General features: G+C 38.0%; 1 protein-coding gene across 1 annotated transcript in view; it reads right to left on the reverse strand.

Annotated features, from left to right (window-relative positions):
- Positions 1–5,202: 5,202 nt before the first annotated feature.
- LOC141323619 (uncharacterized) overlaps positions 5,203–20,413 on the reverse strand; it is a 30,844-nt gene continuing 15,633 nt past the window's right edge. The window contains exons 3-4 of the mRNA XM_073833488.1: positions 10,896–11,064; positions 5,203–6,552 (exon numbers count right to left, since the gene is read on the reverse strand). Coding sequence (XP_073689589.1) covers positions 6,035–6,552; positions 10,896–11,064 — 687 coding nt within the window. The 3' untranslated portion in view covers positions 5,203–6,034. The remainder of the gene's footprint in view (positions 6,553–10,895; positions 11,065–20,413) is intronic.

The raw sequence follows: 20,413 nt of genomic DNA on the forward strand, positions 1-20,413 counted from the left end.
AAAGTGATGGAGTTCGATCCTCTGAACAGTCCCTAGGTGTTCAGGAGCAAAACATCTTGCTATCTGGAGATCGTGCAGGTTCTTCAATTCATTTAGCCAGCTACTCCATTGCGGCATTAACTCTCTGGGAAGTGGGTCATCCCACTCAATGCCCCTTTGGCACATTTCCTGTAGTACTTTCTTTCCTAATAGAAGGAAGGGAGCCAAGAATCCTAACAGATCAAACACAGATGCGACGGTTGAGAGGATTCCTCGCCGTGTTGCTGGTTTCTCATCCAGTGTTACTTTAAATGAAAAGGTGTCACTATTTACACTCCACTTTACTCCCAACACAGTCTGGACTGGGAATTCATTTGAACCAAGCTCCACATCCTGAATTTCGCTGGCTCGTTCACTGACAGGGACAGACTCCATAACCCTTTTGTTGTTCGAGATGAACTTGTGTAGGCGCAATTTCCCTTTTGCACACACATTTCGGGCTTCTTGGACAAGTTTGATAGCAGTGTCCACATTTTTCACACTAATGAGCCCATCATCAATGTAGAAATTAGTTTTGATGAAACTGGCTGCTGCAGGATACTCTCTTTCGTTTTGACATGCAAGATACTTCATTCCGTAATTCGCGCAGCCAGGAGATAATGCTGCTCCGAAAAGGTGGACTTTCATGCGATACTCCTTTGGCTCTGATCTTGTATCGCCATTTTCCCACCACAGGAACCGTAAGTAATCTCTGTCTTCCTGGCTTACATGGAACCTGTGAAACATCCTTTCCACATCACAGATAATGGTGATTGGATATTTGCAGAACCTGCAGAGTACGCCTGATTGTCCATTAGTGAGATCTGGTCCCGTTAGCAAGTGATCATTCAACGCCGTGCCACCATATTTAGCAGAGCAGTCGAACACAACTCTAATTTTCTCTGGCTTTCTAGGGTGATATACCCCCTGGTGAGGAATATACCAGACGTTTCCTACTTTGGGTTGGTGTTCAGCGCTCTCTGCATCACCATCCTTGAAGACACCTTCCATGAACTTTACATAATCATCCTTGAATTTCTGGTCTTTCTCAAATCTTCCTTTCAGACGCTTCAGTCGCACCAGAGCCAGCTGCTTATTTTCAGGTAACTGTGGGCGTGTCTTAAAGGGGAGGGGCATCTCAAGGTGTCCCTCTGAATTCTGATTAATTTTCTCATTTAGAAGTTGCGTGAACTGTATATCATCTTGTGATATGCTCCTTTCCCTTGGGCTTGTATCTCTAAAGTCTGATTCAAGGGCTCTGATGACTGAGGTAGGTGTTAGTATCGGGAGTTCCTTAACAGATACACGATGGCACAGACCTGTAACTTCAGTCGACTTGGCAAACTGCGGTGGACAGCCAACTATGCTCCAACCCAAGTCTGTCTTGACTGCAAATGGTTCTTCATCACCTCCTGTGATGACTTGGCGTGGTGCCAAAGCTCTTGAGCAATCATAACCTATCAAGAGTCCGACCTTACAATTCAGCAGCGTTGGAATTTCCTGAGCAATTTCATTCAGATGACTCCACCTTATAGCGGTTTCCGGAGTAGGAATGTGGGAAAGTTCAAGTGGAATGAAGTCTCTGGTATAGGCAGGTGGCAAACTGATTAGGCCATGGGAGTGAAACCCCCTAACTCTGAGCCCACAAACTCTTTCACTTTGAACAATTGAATCCTTTCCCATCATTGTGGTAAGCTTTAACTTTACTGGCTCTGAAATCACCCCCATCCTCTCACACAACTCTTGATCCACAAAGGTGTTGCTGCTTTGCGTATCCAAAAGAGCGTAAACTAAGGTCTCTCTATCAGGAGTGGAAGTTGAAGAAATCCATACAGGCACTATCATTGATGTACTCCCACCATCTACACTGTCTACGCAACAGGAAAGAGAAGATGTGTTTTGTTCAGCTTGCATTGTGTGCGAAACTGTTACTGCTGTAGAAGAAGGACGGTCTTCATGAAGTGGTGTTGGATGATGTTTCTTGCATATACTACAAGTAGCTTTATTCCTTCAGTCCTTTGAATTGTGTCCTTTCCTAAGACAGCCAAAACATAGGTTATTGTCTTATATGAACTTTCTCTTGTCCTCCACAGACTTACTGGTGAACGTTTGGCATTTGTGGATGGAGTGGCTCTCTCCACAACACCTGCACGTGACTGGGTTTGAACATGAAGGCAGAGTGTTAACTCTATTGGATCTGTTAGAATCAACTGAGTTGCTTACTCCAACACTGTATGATTTTGACACTATTCTTGATTTATCTGACGCTTTCACATTAGTGATGAACGCATTAGCCTTTGAGCGCTTGACTTCTCTAGATGGCTTTTCTTCAGAGAGCTTCAGGGCGTGAAAGGATGTTACAGGGTTGCATGCTATTTCTGCTTCCTGTGCCACAAAATCAGCAAACTCCTTGAAAGTAGGGTACTCTTCCGCTCGTTTCAGCTGCATTGTTACATGCCGATTCCAACGAGACGTCAGCCAATCAGGTAGTTTTTGTAGCATTTTCTGATTTTCTTCACAGTCGTTTAACACCTGAAGCCCTTTGATGTGTGGCATAGCATTGCTGCATGCTGTCATAAAATCACTGAATTGTCTCAATTTAACAGACTCTCTCGAACCAATCTTGGGCCAGCTATTCAGTTTTTCTCTGAACGCACGCTGAATTACAAATGGATGGCCATACCGAGAATTCAGTGCTTCCCATGCTTGATCATAGGCTTCGTTGTCTTTTCTGTAGAAGGTTCCTTCCAACACAGATTGTGCTTCACCGCTGACATACTTTTGTAGGTAGAACAACTTATCGGCTGGATTTGTGCATCGCCGTTCTATTAATGCCTTGAAACTTGTTCTCCACTCTAAGAACTTGAGTGGGTCCCCTGAGAAAACTAAGGGCTCAGGTGCAGGAAGTCTGCTGAGAACCATTGTGTCATGTAAGGCTTGTACTATTGATGCTTCACCATTAGTATGGCTTGTCTGTTTCTCGTTATCTGTTTTGCATGCTTGTTCTTCTTTAATTTCCTTAGATGCTGCTTCTAGAGGACAATTGGCTACCTCAATGCTTGCTGCTATACTATCATTACAGAACTCACCCGAGTCAGCTTCTGAGTATAAGAAAGAGAGTCAACAGGGCCGCCCAACATGGAGAGTCTCATGCTCTACCGACTGAGCTAGCCGGGCTGGTCATGGTTTACTTCACTGGGTCGGACGCAGTTTTTATCGGCCCCCAAATTACACAGGAGAAACGGAGGCTCTTGCGTTGTGCGAGACTGGCTTAGAGCAGGCTTACAGTTTTCTTCTGTCAGTTTTGACCCAATCTGTTTTTGGGAAGCGCAGTTTGACCCAGCAGTGCGGGCCAACAACATGTTCTGTTTTGCCGCGTGAAGGCGGTTCAATGCTTTGGACAGCGTATGGTTGAGATGTGGTTTTCCACCAATTTGGGGCACCTTTCTTACGGAAATCAAGGTTAAATCTATATAAGGATAAGGATAAACCTTCTATTTTCGGTGGTCTTTTGCAAACACTAGATTTATATGTCAATTCCAACATAGGGAGTTTGACGTAGGGCCTCAGACTGCAGTGTTGAGGATGAGGTTCCAGTGTTACCACTTTTCCTGCCTAAACGAATCACAGGAGCACAGCTTGTAATGGACAGGATCTATTCCCCCTTGCAGCTCTTTCAGCTTATTTTACCAGCTCTGTGGTAGACACAATTGTAAAAAATACAAACGCCTTTGCAAGAATGATATCAGAGGCTGGAAAACGTTTCCTGTGGTTGCCTTTAAAAGCACAAGAATTTTATTCATACATTGCACTTGTGGTTTACATCGGGCTCCTTGGTGCCAAAAATATTGGTGATTACTGGTCGGGAAAAGAAATCTACCGCTTACCCTTCCCAAGATTGGTTATGTCCAGGTCCAGATTTCAGGCCATTTCCTGGAACCTGCATCTTTGTGATCCTGAGGGTGATCGAGAAAACACGCGAAAAAAGGGGATTCAAGCCTACGACAGACTTTTCAAAATCAAGCCCCTGTACGACAGCATCATCACAGCATGCAAAACTTGCTTCCATCCAGACAGACAGCTGGCAGTGGATGAAAGGATGGTGGATTGAAGTCATGTCAAGTTGGTGGATTCAAGTCACGTCAAGTCAAGTCAAGTCACCTTTATTTATATAACCCTTTTAACAATACAGATTGTGTCAAAGCAACTGCACAGTATTTAAACAGCATCAATGTGTGTAATTAACGCATTATTAAATTTATTAGTAAATTTATTAGTACATAATCAATTTTCAGTAAAAGGCAGTTCATCAATGAATTCAGTGATATCATCGTCCTGTTCAGTTCAAATAATATACGATATCGCTGAAAAAATTTCCCCAACTATGAAAGCCAGAGGCAACAGCGGCAAGGAACCAAAACTCCACAGGTGACAGAAATGGAGAAAAAAAACTTGGGAGAAACCAGGCTCAGTCGGGGGACCAGTTCTCCTCTGGCCAGACGAAACCAGCAGTTTGTACCAATGTCTGATTGTAGAGAACTCATCTGGATCCCGTGGTGTAGCACCGATGGCCGTCTAGTTTGGCGAGGTCTTCATTGATGATCCGTCTCTGGAGCTAATCTGTTTGACAACCTCGGCTATTAAAGTCATCTCCAGGTGGTGATCCATGATCTAAGCTGGGTACGGACTGGATCTGGGGGACTGCAATGACCATCTGATCTGGATACAGGCTGGGTCTGGCGGCTACGGGGACCTCGGAATAAGAATGAAACAGACTAATATTGCTCCTCCTGTGCAGGCCTGCTATTACAACCAACTTCCAGCATCCCTTCAGCTCAAGCTAGGCAATTTTTGGGGGTCACCTGGCTGCTGTCTTGCAATTATTAGCCTTTTTGGGGAGCATTTATAGAGTTTGGGCCAAATTCCGAGCACGGACCCTCTCCCGGACAGCACGCCAGATACGCCTACCCTTTTGTTCAGTTTATTACCCGTAAGAGTGAACTTTTGAAAGAAAGACATGAAATTTTTGCACTAAACTCACTAGGTGAGTTTAAGTTGTAACAATACCCCACAGAGCGCCAAATTCATTTGAAATGGGAGATTTCTTTTTTTTTTATGAAAGAATGTATGAACGTAGTAAACTCACACACAGCCACCATTTACAAACCAAGTGTATTAGACAAATAATAATTACAAAGTGTCAGAGCAAGTTAAATTAGTGCAATACAATGGTGTGTGTGTGTGTGTGTGTGTGTATAGTCAATTCAAGATGAAAATTTCAAGATGAAATTGGATCCCATTAAACTCCTGTAGAAATGATCATACAGCAGATTTAGGCCTTGTCCTGTAAGACAATCCTCTAAGACCATTCCTAATACAATCCTTGAGGAATGGATCCAAGATATGATTATTACCTTCCACCTTGAGCCTTCCACAAAGCCGCCAATGTTGGTGGTAGAAGTGAGAAAGTAACTGACGTGTGCAAATTAAATCCATGCACACTGATGTTAAAATTCTAACAGTGTCTTTCATTTTGCTTCAATCAAAAAAACAGTGCACTTTCTCTGAGCCCTACCTTCAATTCATGATATACAAATGTGTAGTTCTTACATTGGAGACAGAGCAAACACATTGTCCATAGTCCATTTCATTCCTTACATGTTTATGCAGTAAGCTCAGCCAAACACAATATAGCTAGTTGACACGGTAAAGTGTACCATGGACAAAACACAGTGCTCTAAAATGTGTATTAGAATTTCTATCATTGTAAGAGCCCTGTATAGGATTCTTATTGGAATTCTTTAGGATTGTTTTGACAAGGGAACATTTTTGCAGATTCTGAAAGTGGGATGTAAACTTTTGACATTAACTGTAATTGTAGTTGCAACAATGTGGTTCCCGAGAAACAAAGAGGTGTATTTTCGTAGAGTAATTTACAACAGCTTTGATTGTGGCCAATCAGAATCAAGGACCGGAACTCTCTGTTCTAGACAATTTGTTTGAAACACTGTCCATGCTAAGGGGATCTGTTAGGCTTCTCTTTATTGTGAATTTTCATGTGGTTGTCAAGGCTTCCTTTTTGACTGAAACTGTTTCCACACTGTTTGCATGTGTAAGGCTTCTCTCCAGTGTGAACTCTCATGTGAATGTTAAGGTTTCCTTTTACAGTGAAACTCTTTCCACACTGTTTGCATGTGTAAGGCTTCTCTCCGGTGTGAAATCTCATGTGTTGGTTAAGGTTTCCTTTATCAGTGAAACTTTTTCCACACTGTTGGCATGAGTAAGGCTTCTCTTCAGTGTGAATTCTCATGTGCCTTTTAAGGTGTCCTTGTTGTTTGAAACTCTTTCCACACTGACAGCAAGTGAAAATACTCATAGTTCCTGTCTTTTGAGCTGTTTTTTGTTTAGAAATCTTTTCAGACTCTAAGGAACAAACAGATTTTTCTCCAGATACGAAATTATGAAGATTCTCAAACTGATCTTTCTCTTCAGTTTCATTCAGTACTTCTCTCTCCTCTTTCAGCGCTGTTAGGTCTAAGTTGGAAAAACAAAGGGATAAAAGTTAACCCCAGTTTAATGGCACAAAGCAGTTAACATCACAACATGTAGATACATATAACAGTAGTTCAAACCAATAAGTGTTAAGTTTTCCACAAAAAGTAATTTACCATTCTATCTTTTAGGCCTGGTCCACACTAACGCCTGTTTCACAAAGCCAAAGCCTTTTGGAAAATCTATTTGTGGCGGCCAGTTTTGATATTGTGGCAAGTCGTCACAAATTTATCCATGTATGGGAAACACCACTTAAGCCAACTCATCACCTTAACCTTAAGTTGGGCTAGAATTAAATTAATGCCAAAGCTCAGCTTTTGTTTTTCATGCCCCAGTTTGAGAACCACTGGTTTATACCGTTCACATCTTAAAATACAGTACCTTGGTGTAAGAATGACCTACTGCTCCACTCTGATGCCTCCTGAACAGTGTTCATCTATTTATTTACTTGATTATATTGATATTATTTGAATTATTTTCTTCATTTCCTTTCTTTATCTGGTTATTTAGTTTATATATTTTGTTCCTTCTTCTTTCCCTTTTTCCTAATCTTCCTACTTATTCCCTTTTTTAACTTTATACATTTACAAGATATCAAGGTGTACATCTTATGCATTACAATCTTACACCTCACATAATTACATCAGAATTTAACTTCAATGTTAATGCTTTTGTTTTGGCTTATTTTGTGTTTGTTTTATTGTCAGACTTGCTGTATATTTTATTTATACTTATCTATATATGTATATACACATACTTTATATTACAGCTCTTTTCTCCTATTTTGTACTGTTTTTCTGTATGTCCTACGTTGTCTTACCCTGGAAATCCAGAGGTCTTGCGAGAGCACAATTTGAATTGTCTCTGCAAGACACTCTGGCATCGAGCAATGGTGCAGGTTACTGCAATACGTAAGCAATTGTGGGAACCAATCAAATCGGTGTATCTGATGCAGTGTTGTTTTTGACAACCATCTTAGATTTAGTCTTAGTCTTAGTCTTTTGGACTAAAATGGTTATTAGTTTTAGTCAAATTTTAGTCACTTCTATACGTGATAGTTTTAGTCCAATTTTAGTCGACGAAAAGTCAAAAAGGTTTTAGTCTAGTTTTAGTCGACGAAAAGTCAAAAAGGTTTTAGTCTAGTTTTAGTCAAAAAAAGGGGAAAAATAGTCTTTTAACAAATTAATGTAGGTCAGTAAGCATTTTGCTGTTGGGTAGTGTCACACTAATGCTAAAGCGGCTTGCCATACTAGTATAGCAAAGAGTATTTAATGCTAAAACGGCTTGCCATAGCGGCAGCTATTTTCCGGTTTTAATTGGCATGCACAATAGTGATGGGAAGTTCGGTTCTTTTCCGCGAACCGGTTCTTTCGGACGGTTCGTTTCAAAGAACCGGTTCAAAAAACCAGTTCACCAGTTCTTTTACGCTATGACGTAATGACGTCATTAACGTAATTACTATCGTCCCGCACCCATATACAGTTACATGCAGTGATCATATGAGTAAGTTTTACAAGTCTTGATTTAATAAATTATAAGATAAATTAATTCTAATCAGAAACACTATCAGCTTACTGCACATGCACAATCCATAAAGACTTTGTTATAAACATACGTTTCACCAGATCCCCTCATTAAAGTCCTCAGTTAACCGCGCTCATAGCATTAGCACAGAGACAGTGGTAAAAAAAGAACTAGTTCGGTTTGAGATGGAGTCAGTCATAGCAGGAGTTTGTTTGTTTGGCAGCTGCACGAGTCACGCATGCGCACAGTATCAGCTCATCGATTCTCGAATCGGACGCGTCCGAAAGAAACCGGTTCTCGTTCAGTGTACTGGTGATCCGACAACCGCTGCAACCGCTTCTTGAGTCGAGAATGAGATTGGAGAACTCACACAGAGAGTGACTGAAACGTGCCGCTTGGTTTGCTTGTGCAGTAGTTTGATTACTTCATTTTTAGCATTATACCACCGTTTAAAAGTTAAATAAAAATTTTTGTTTGAACATGGTTCAAATTATAGTTGTGTATTGTATCATTAAAACATTGTTTATTTAATACAAACACAATTTTTGCATGTCATCATTATCTTTTATTACAGTGCAGCTAATTCATAAATCACATGTTTTCTTTTAATCAAACTCATTTATTATGGTACCACGACACTTCCCTGACCTAGATCATAAAAACCCTTTTAGCCAATAACCTAACAGAATCCTTAAGTAAACTTTTAACAAAACGTTTAACAAAATAGACCAACTTGACTAACGTGCTTCATTTCATCTGGTTGAAAAATGACACGCATGCGCACAGTATCAGCTCATCGATTCTCAACTCGGACGCGTCCGAAAGAAACCGGTTCTCGTTCAGTGTACTGGTGATCCGAAAGAGAGCAATTCTCGTTCAGTGTACTGATGATCCGACAACCGCTGCAACCGGTTCATGACTCGAGAACGACAACCGCTCTGGCAGCTGCTCTGCTCATGCGCATCATCAGCTCTCTTTTCACAGCCGTTCAAACACTGTTTGAGTAACTGAATAACTCGGGAAATTGATTTATTTTGAATCAGAGGGAGTGTCAGGCACGTTAAAAAGTAAAAACCTTTAAGTAATTTGTGGATTAGTGCTTACTAGAGACACGAACCGTTTCAAACGATTCAGTTCGATTTGGTGTACTGGTTCAACCGGGTCACTAAGAAGATCCGGTTAAATTGAACGATTCGTTCGCGAACCGGACATCACTAATGCACAATAAGCAGAAATGTCATGCATTTTAAATGTCTGACGGACCACCCACTAACATTTTCGTCTATTCTCGTCTCGTCAACGAAAACTCACACACGTCTCGTCATGTTTTAGTCATCAACGAGCCATTTTTATGTCGTCATCGTCTCGTTTTCGTCATGACAAAAAGTGGTGTCAACGAAATGATTTCGTCATCGTCAACGTTGACGAAAACAACACTGATCTGATGTAGGCGGGCCAGAGGCGAGCTAAGCTGATGATGACAGCACTGCAACGTCCGAATCATGTAGTAAACTTTGAAAGATCGCTGTCGCTACAGATGAACCACAAGTTGTTTGAAACGGCTTTGGCCGCTACAATGAACGAGTTAGACTTGGCTTCCCATATAAAAGAGGAACAGAAAACCGAAAACTCGAATCGTTCCTTTGCAAGAAGGACATTTTGCTGTTTTGCCGACTGGATACGGCAAGAGTTCAATCTATCAGTTCACGAGTTCACGTTTACATATAATTAGCCGGAGAATAGTAGTGCATGTTTGGCGTGCTGTCCGGTGAAGGGCTCCGAGCTCGGGAGTGGCCCGAACCCAGAGTACGTTACCCTCCAATAGGAGTAGCGAGAACTCGGAGTGATGAGATGGGGTGCTGGAGGGTTACTGATAAACCATCGAGTGAATTGAGGTGAGTCAGCTGTATTTAAACCTATGGCGCTGATTGACTTGTGATGTTTACGCTAAGCATCTGACACCTTCTCCCGAACTTTGTTAATGAAACATCATTTAGCTCTGCTGGTAGCTAAGCGTGTATTGTTGTGATTGGTCGTGGCATTATCCAATTGCGTGCAGTTAGAGTTTCAAATGCACGCTTGGTGCCGCCCCTCGAATTAGGCAGTTTTCATTGCTCGATCCCAGACCCTTAATCTTAATAGATTAGGGTCTGGATTTTTCCAGGCTAACGTTGTCTTGTTCTAAAAAAAAGAAGGTAAATGAAATGATCTTACTAGAAGATATGCATGAAAAAGTGTAATCTGTTCCATTTGAATAAGTGAATTTAACGCTTTCTGACATTTCAGTGTGGATGAGAAACTTTTAGAAAATGCTAGTGTGGATAGAGAATATTTTAACACTAGAAGGCTGTTTTCAATTGTATCCAGATTAATTTAGACGTAGCCTAAGTGTTTACTTGTTTATTTGCTTACCAAATACTTTAAATTAACAAATGTAGACAGCATGCAGTAGCCAAATGTGATTACTAACATTTCAAGGTTTGCTTTGTTAGTACTTTTGCGTAAGTAGCCAAAAGTGCTATAAATCAATGGTTTTAATATTAGAAGCAGATACTAGGTTTAATGTAACAGAAAAAAATATAATTTTGGTTTAGGTTAATTCCATATTATTGTTACAACTTAAATGCACGATGTCATAATAACAAATGGCCAATGTGAAAGCAAGATCTTCTCAGTTGCACTTGAAGGCAGCATTAGTATTTGATCTCAACACTTGATCTCAAAACATTTCTACACTCGTGTGACATTCATAAATATCATTCATTTTTGTAGTGACTTCAGGTTTGAGAATAAAAACCAACCTGTTTGTTCCTCAGTATCTTCATGTTTCTCTATGAATACTTCTTCAATCTTCATGTCTTCACTCTCCTCTTTGATAAACACCATCTTTGTTTGTTCCTCAGTATCTTCATGTTTGATGAATGTTTCTTCAATCCTCATGTCTTCACTCGCCTTTTTAATAAACGGCATCTTTATAATAGTGTGTCACATGGATCTCTGTTGATTCTCCAGGAGTTTTTCTGTGTGTTTGAACACTTTTTCCTGTTTCAGATGAGAATAATTAATAGAAAGAAAAATCAATGCAAACACAATCTCTGGGTGCTTTTCAATCAGCTCCTAGTTCAGTAGTCAGTGCACTAGTAAGACAGTCAGAGAGTAGTTCAGTGTTTCCCCTACAATTATCTTAGGGGGGCGTCCCCTACAATTATCTTAGGGGGGCGCCCCGCCCCGCCCCCCAATGACACACCCCGCCCCCTTGAACGTCAAGTTCATTTTATTTTCGACAAAGTGCCAGGGCACAATAAAAGTCATTTTAGGTTATCTTTCCTATGGAACAGGTCTATACATTGTTCTTTTATCAAACAAACGAAATAGCCTTATGTTATTTATCTTATTTACACGAAAACATGTCATTTCTGTCTCTACATGGTCACGCTTTTACAATGTCTCCTCCGCGAAAAAAACAAACCACGGACTGGATCGCGGACTCCATTCATAAAAAGCAAATCTACTATAGTGCGAAATGCCACGTAAATTATTTTTTTTTTACTTTTTTTTTTTTACTTTTTTTGGCCATTGCATCTCACATGAACAGATAAACTCAATCTCCAAAGCTCTTGTGAATGTCACTTTTACCGTTTCATTTGAGAGAACTAGCATCATATCATACTGTACACACGATAGACTGTAATAAAGATGGACAACGCATCTCCGCTTCATTCCATATAGAAAAGTGAAGCCAAAACAACTCAATATGGCCGCTACCATCTTGGGGGAAATGACATCTTTTGGAGCCAGAGCATGCGCAGTAGAGATTCGTTTGAAGCCAGAGCATGCGCAGTAGTGTCGTGAGGCGGAGTCGCGCTATCAAAGCCCCGCCTTAACTCCCACAAACCCAAACCCAAAGTTAGGCCTTTGGTTTTGTTTGATTTTAATAGTAAACCTCTGTTTGTTTATGATTATGAGACACCAAACCCCATTTTCATAGCATCAAATAACAACTTAAAAAATAAATTATTAGAAAAACGATGGAAACCATCTTTGGAAAAAAAATATTTGAAGTGTAATTCGATTATTTATTTTGGCTTACGTCCCATTAGATTACATGGAGAGGGCGGGGTTTATGACCTGTACTGCAGCCAGCCACCAGGGGGCGATCGAAAACTTTTGGCTTCACTTTTCAGGACACCTACGGCACACTTGGTACACGCTGGCTGTGTCCAAATTCAGGGTCTACATCCTTCGGAGGATTCATTTGAAGGATGTTACGTCACAGCGCCGCGACGAAGGCTGTCCAAATTCATGAGATCCTTCAAATGCGGCCCACAAATACGTCCTCCTTTTTCCCGAATTTGAAGGATGGGTCTGGTGGATCCTTTCCTGTCCTACCAATCCCATAATTCCTTTCGGCAGAGCGCTTCCAGAATTTTCAAATAATAGCGAACAAATCGAACGGTAGTAGTGATGTAAGTTTTAAAAAAACTGGCGTTTCTTGGTGTTTTTTTGTTATAGCGGTTGTCTAGTTAGGCCTTTGGTTTTAGCGTTAAGCTTATTTTTTTTTTACATTTGTATGTCACTTTCGTAAACTGGCTTCTTTCTTACTGCCTGTGTGAATATCCCCTTACACACAGCTAATTCTTGTTAGTGATTGAAGCTGTTTTTAACGCTTTTAGGGACGATAGAGCAGCTCTTTTGTTTTGTGCAGTACAGATAACCTTACTTCTTGCTTAGCGCTGTCACGGTTGCTAGGCGACACGATATGAGCAACGGGGAAGAGAGGGAACTGAAAGAAGGGTAGGCTGTCCAAATTCACAGACTCCTACTTCCAGGTTTTGCGGTCTTCGGAGGACCCCTCCTCCTTCAACCTGGTAGGAAGGATCCTAAGGAGGATGCAGACCCTGAATTTGGACACAGATACAGAAACTTCACGGCAACCTGTCAAAATAAAAGTACGGTGTAACATGTAACAGAACAATATTAGCCTTGTATTACTTTTGTACAGTATAATGTAGGTTTTTTTTTTAATAAACTATAAAGAACTTTCCCTACAGGTTATTTTTAGTTTTTATTGAATAACCTAGAGAGAACGTTCCCAGAACGTCATTACCATTTAAAAATATTAAAACTTTGCAGATGACTTAGATTTTTTCTCATTTTAAAATGTATTTTTTTCATTATAATCAAACTAGAACCTTATGTCCGAAATAATAAATGACATCAAAGTGTTTAACCCGCATTATAATGATAATATAATTTTGATTTTATAGTTAAATTAAGCCAAGGTTAAGTGTCTGAAAATCATATTATAAACTTTCTTTACTTCATCATGCGCTTTCTCCTGTCGTCAACATAAAGCGGCGCGCTCGCGTAATTTAAAAAATAACGGTCATTTCGTTTAACTGACTGACTAACGTTTGTTGATTAATCTCTTTTAGGAATAATTACTTTTAACTAATATATATACACGAGAGTAAATATTGTTATTTTAGGGAGATTTGACACGTCTTACTGAAGAAAACATAATGTTAACCAAGACTTTTCGTTTAGTGACCAGAAGAGGGAAGCACATCATCGTTAATTCAGCGGTAAGAAACGAATGTGATGTTATCCTAGATAAAGTCAAATAAATGTTAATCGTTTTTAATGTCTGTAAAAAAATAAATAAATACACATTTTAAAAAATAATATTTTGTTGAAGTCATGTTTTTTGGTGCTTTAATAAACTAAATCTGGGTCGTTTTATGGTATGGTACTTGTACATCTTACATTAACAAAATCTAACATAGTATAGCATAATTCAGTCTCATTTAATGCTCCTTATGATGGTTAAATGTGCTCTGATTATCTGTAATGATTAAACAATAGTTTAAAACAAGACATGGTGTGTAGTAGTGATTATTGAGATTCACATCCGTCCGCCTTCCATGCCGCTTACTCCGGGACACAGGAATGCTGACGTACAGAAGCGGAACTGGAGTGAAGAGTTTAGGAGAACGTTCTGGGAACCTTCTAGGAACATAAATAGAACGTTCCCTATTGGTTGGCCAGGAAAGTTTTCTTTACGTAACTAGAACATTCCCTCTAGGTAAGGGGAACGTTCCGGGAACGAAAACTAACCTGGCTAAAGAAAACTTTCCTGGCTTACCAATAGGAAACGTTCTATTTATGTTCCTAGAAGGTTCCCTGATGGTTCCCACAACGTCATAAGAACGTTCCCCTAACCTAAAGGGAACGTTCTAGTTATGTAAAGAAAACTTTCCTGGCTAACCAATAGGGAACGTTCTTGGGAACTTTCTGGGAACCAAAAATTGTTAGCTGGGTTACCACTTAATTGTAGAAAAAATTACTACAATTATTATTTAAACGGTAAATTATTATTATTTATTGATTTTAATAGTAAACCTCTGTTTGTTTATGATTATGAGAAAAATTAAAACACAAGAATTTCTATTAAAAAAAAAAGCAAAAGATTGTAGAGCCCTAATTGATCAAAATGTTAAAGTAGAGAGTTTTTGAGTTATATTTTCATTGAAATAAAATGTTTTCGTTATTTCACAAAGTAGGGTAAAGTACTGGGGGGAAAAAGTAACCCCAAAGCTGGAAACCTAGGGGAAACACTGTAGTTAAATAGACTTCAATAGACTTAGTTAATAGACTTATATATTAAATGTATAAAATATATACAAAATACACAGTGATATTCAGATAGACTATTTTGATTTATATTTGGTATTCAATTATTTGTACATCGTTTGTGTTTGTTGTTGTCGTTTGTAGTCCGCGTGCCGCTGATTCGAATCACTGAATCATTTCACAAATGATTTGATTCAAATGATTCGGCTTCTCAGTTTCTCTCATCACTTCTTATCATCACACGATTGATTCATGATATAGAGAGAGAAATGAGACGCACGTTCTCTGTTACTAAAGGCTAACGCTTTAAGTAACACTGAATAAACATAACATTTATTTTCCATAGATTGTGAAAACGCTTTATTGATGCAACAATGTCCATTGGTTTAAAAACTTTAAAACCACAAACCTTTCTTCAGGCGAATCACAACAGATGAGGAGCGCGGCGCAGCTTTATGACGTCACATCACCAGAGCAAAATAAAAGTCCTACTGGTGCCCTTCTCTCTAGAATCACAAATATATCATAGAAATGTTGTATATAGAATAGAATTTCGTACCCATATGATGATGCTTTTCTGAAGTTATTAATATCGTTAATCTATTAATATTATTCTCTATTGTATGTACATTTATAAGACTGTTTTATGTTGATATACCTTGCCATTAAATTCACATTAAACTAGTCAATGCTGCTGTGTAACTGTAACAAAGAGGGTGTGATGGCAAATTTAATCTATCACTCTTTTGACTATTGTAATCAATCTCAAAATTTTGTTTGTTTGTTTGTGTATTCATTTATTTATTTCTCTTTTGGAAAGTTACTGAAACACTGTCAGGCATATGAGGACACAAAAATATATTTGTGTCAGTTTCTATTTACCACTAGAGAAATGTATTTATTAATGAAATATGACTTACATTTCCCCAGAATATTATTACTTTTTAAAAAAAAAATTGGTATATAATCCGTGCTAAAATATGATTATAATATTATTAAGTTACATATTAAGATTTCAGTTTTGGAAATGCATTTACAAACAAATTAAAGTCATTAATAGCAGATCCACACTGAAAATGAAGAAATCTTCTGTAAGGATTGGATGGAAATAATATGGTCTGTATTTGATCTTTTTTTATTTTCAGTGGTAATGTTCTTTTATGTAAGCAATTTTGTTTTTAAATACTTTTTTTTGCAGCGTAAAGGAAAATGGTTAATTGATTATTACCTTTTTAGTTTCCTTAATTGGCAAAATTTGCAAACATATTCAGTTGTTACTCCTCATTTTCCCTTTCTAACAGTGAACAGTTCAGTTAATAAATACAAGATACAATACCTGCTTTGCTAGAAACTCAATCTCTAGAAGTGCATTCATTAAAAAGTATAATTATGTCATATTAGAGTTATGATTTTAGTGAAGTTACAAGTTTTGAAACCAAAATGCCTGCGACATCCAGTTAGACCTGTAGTAAACTCAGAAGAGAAGATCAGGAGACTCTTGATTGAGATGTTACTGTGTGTCGCTGCGGTCATCCAGACTGACTAAAACACTCAATCACTGGAGTTTTATTCAGATTTCAGGATCGTCATTAGAAGAAAAAATATGCAAAGGATGTAAGCAGTTACAGGAATTTGCTCAGATTTTCAGCGACTCTAATCCAATCAGCAGAACTATAGACTCATTATCACAGAGATCAGGGAAAGTCTCTCCTTCAGCCTCTGCATTCATATTTAACTCAGATATTGATCAGAAACAAAGACACCAATTAAAGAAATGAGGCAGAAACATCAACAGCCAATAAAGACAAAATGTGACACTTACCATCATTTCACATTCATATTCACACACTCCTGAAGCTAAATATGTTCATTTTAAAATGTAAATGCCATTTATCGTTCTTATCCAGACAATGGAAACAGTGACAGGAAAACCAAATAAAGACAAACAAGGACAAGGAGCACATTGTAAAAAAAAAAAAAAAAAAAAAAAAAAACACACACAAGGACAGTCCATAGGTGTGACAATCCTTACTACAAAAGACACAATTATATTGGTTGAAATAAAATTATTGCTTAGGAAATTTAGCAGAAATGTTCAGTTGTAAATTAATCTCTTTTTCTTTAGGTGTGTGTGAATACAAATGTAAAGTGAGACTGTCATCTTTTATCTGAGGTGCTCTTGATGTTTCTGCCTCATTTCTTTAATTGTTGTCATTGTTAATGCTAATGAACACTTGAGTTGTGTGTGAATGTGTCTTTCCCTGATCTCTGTGATCATGAGTGCTATAGTTAGAGTATAGTATAGAACTGATCACATCCTTTGAATACTGTGTTTAAGCTTGTGATCTGAGAGCTTTGTCTTCATCTGTAAGAACGGCCTCCTGAAATCTGAATAAAACTCCAGTGATTGAGTGTTTTAGTCAGTCTGGATGACCGCAGCGACACACAGGACCAGCTCAAACAAGAGTCTCCTGATCTTCATTTTCCTGCAGGTGTATTAAAGGTATTTTGTTTTCAAAACATTTTACTTCACTAAAATCATAACACTAATACAACATGTTTTTTTTTTCTAATAGATGTACTTCTAGTTAAAGTTTCTAATAAACAGTTTATTGTGTCTTGTATTTATTACCTAAACTTTTCACTGTTAATAAAAGAAGATATTGAGTGAACTGAATAGGTTGGCATATGTTTGCCAATTTATCGAAACTGAAAAGGTAATAATGAATTAATATCCCCTGGAATACCCTCTAGATGACCACTAGAGGTCATTGTGTCTATTTCATGTTTCATTGGACTGTATTATGCCCTGTTTTTTTTTTTTTTTTTTTTTTTTTTTGGTAAACCTTGTCTTCTTCCTTTTATTGTCATGTGATTATCTTTAGAATAAATAACCCAGTGTTGGTTATGGTCTGTCTAGTGTTGTACCTGTGTGATTGTGTTTGCTGGTGAGTCTTGTTTTACTTTTCTAAGATGACTGATTACTCAAAGCTTGTGTTTTTTGCAGCAATCTGGTAGTCATAGTTTTTACTTCTGGTCCTTTAATAACATTTTAGTGTATGTGATTTTATAGATGTTAAAGTATTTGCAGGGCTTAACGCTAAGAGTTTTGAGTTGTTACAATTTTTACTTGCCCCACCACAAAAAAGTATTAACAAAATAAATTAAAATAGTTATTGTTTTTCATTGTGTTTAACCCATGCAACTCTATATGGCTATGATGACACCAAATTTAAGATACCAGTGAAATTTGAAATATTTCAATTAAATTTTCACACCACAATGAGAACAAATGATCAAATTATGAAATGTAATTTGAATGAAATTAAATGAAAATGTTATTTATTCTTGTGATAGTTGTTATAGTTAAGTTGAAAACAGTTGTGTTGTATATTTTTGTGGAGTCCACATTATTAATTTAACATTATAAATGCCTTTTACTGTTACTTTTGATGCATCTTGAAGGAACACTCCACTTTTTTTTTTTTTTTGGAAATAGGCTCATTCTCCAACTCCCCCTGAGTAAATAATTTGAGTTTTACCGTTTTGAAATCCATTCAACCGTTCTCCTGTTCTGGCGATATCACTTTTAGCATAGATTAGCATAAATCATTGAATCCTATTAGACCAATAGCATCGTGTTAAAAAATGACCTACGAGTTTCAGTATTTGTCCTATTTAAAACTTGACTCTTCTGTAGTTATATCGTGTAGTAATACCAGCGTGTACTAATCTTATCGTGTACTAATCTTATCGGCCTAGAAAATTGCAGCTTTACATTTTGTAAAGCTGCAATTTTCTAGGCCGATAAGATTAGGAACTACACTTCCATTCTGGCGTAATAGTCAAGGAAGTTTGCTGCTGTAATAAGGCTGAAGCAGGAGCAGTAATACCACGCAGCACATGTGCAAATGCTTACCTAACTGGGGACTAATTTCAGGTGCTCCGTGATATTACTGCGCCTGCTGCGTCCATATTACGGCAGCAAACTTCCTTGACTATTAGACCAGAATGGGAGTGTAGTTCCTAATCTTATCAGCCTAGAAAACCGCAGCTTTACATTTCCGCTGGTCTTAGTACACGATATAACTACAGAAGAGTCAAGTTTTAAATAGGACAAATATAGAAACTCGTTGGTCATTTTTGAACGCGATGCTACTGGTCTAATAGGTTTCAATAATCTATGCTTGCGGAAAATTCCTATAGGCGTGCAGGTGACTAGAACAGCCACTTTTGGTGATAATTCTATGACGCATGCCGAGTGCCAGGTAATCGTGTCAGCATCGGGGAGATTAATTCTGAAATAAGGCTATCTGTCTGGGTAAATATTACTGCTAAACTTTTCTTTGATGTCCATGAGAATTCGTGACACATTTGTGTGTAATGTTGACTTGTAATTTTTAGATGAGGTTGGATTGGGGCTAATCTGCATAAACCTCGTGTCGGGTGATAGTGGAAATTCCCAGTGTAAGTTTGATATTTCTTTTTATGTATTACTTCCGGAAGTGTACAAATGCTATAATTTCTGTTAAACTTGTGTTTATGTGAAATTGTGACAGCAGAATTGAGATGACTTTATTAATGTGTTTCATTAATCTCTTCTCAATACCATAGCACTACCGTATTCTTTACTGTGTAATCATCTTGTTTTGGACCGTTTTTGTATAGGAATGTAGTATTCTGGTGAAACCACAACCGAGCGTTTTGTTTTGATACTTTATCTATACGACCCGATTAAGAGTGCAGATAACTTTTCTTTAGAGTGCTCACTCCAGAGAAGTTTATTAGGGAGTGAGGGTCTCATACTGTTTTTCTAACTGTTTATTCAATAGAAATCACTGTCTGAAATTACATTTTGTCACATCTGAATAGGAGTAGCGAGGCATTGTTATTTGTGATTATTCTGTAAATTTTACTTCTTATAGAATAACTTTATTTGACATTGGTAACTTTGTTTTTTTCTCCGGCTATTGTCTCATTTATTATTATCATTCTTTGTGCCCAGGGGTGTTCCCACCGACCGCTGTAACCATTTTCAAATACAAAACAGCAGTCAGATAAAACCCCTTTACAAATTAATCTGTTGCCGTGCGTGTTTTTTCCCCTTTCCACCCGGTTACACACTCAAAAAAATGATATGTTGGCATTACTTAACTTTTTTATGTCAACAGGTTTCATGTAACTGAGTAAAGTTGCCTTTAAGAAAGAATTTTTATTTCAGTGAATTTAAGGTAATTATATAAAGGTAATTTAGTCACAATTTTGTTTCGGTCAATCAACGTAACATTCATGATTTTATGTTAATCTATTTAGTTAATTAAGTTCAATTACTCTAAAATTGATGTTATGTTTAAAAAGAGATAAGAAAAAAGTTTCAGTTTCATTGTGTTTATTAAATAACATTTTTACAATGTTTTACAATATGTCAGGATTTATGGAGGTTTTTGTGTCTTCTTAGTGTCTTTCCCCCCTTGTTAATATGTTTTGGTTTCTCCCTTTGTTTCCCCTGTTGTTTTGGCTGATTTGGTTCCTCCCTGACCATATTTGGTACTTCCTCCCTCTAATTAGATAATTTGCCACACCTGTCCACGTGATTAGTCGACACCTTTTAAGTTGGTTTGTTTGCATTGTTTCCTTGTCTGGTGTTGTTGTGTTTTGATGTTGTCCCCATATTTCCTAAGTTTTC

This window comes from Garra rufa, chromosome 1, assembly GCF_049309525.1.
Source record: "Garra rufa chromosome 1, GarRuf1.0, whole genome shotgun sequence".
In the NCBI taxonomy this organism is placed as follows: Eukaryota; Metazoa; Chordata; class Actinopteri; order Cypriniformes; family Cyprinidae; genus Garra; species Garra rufa.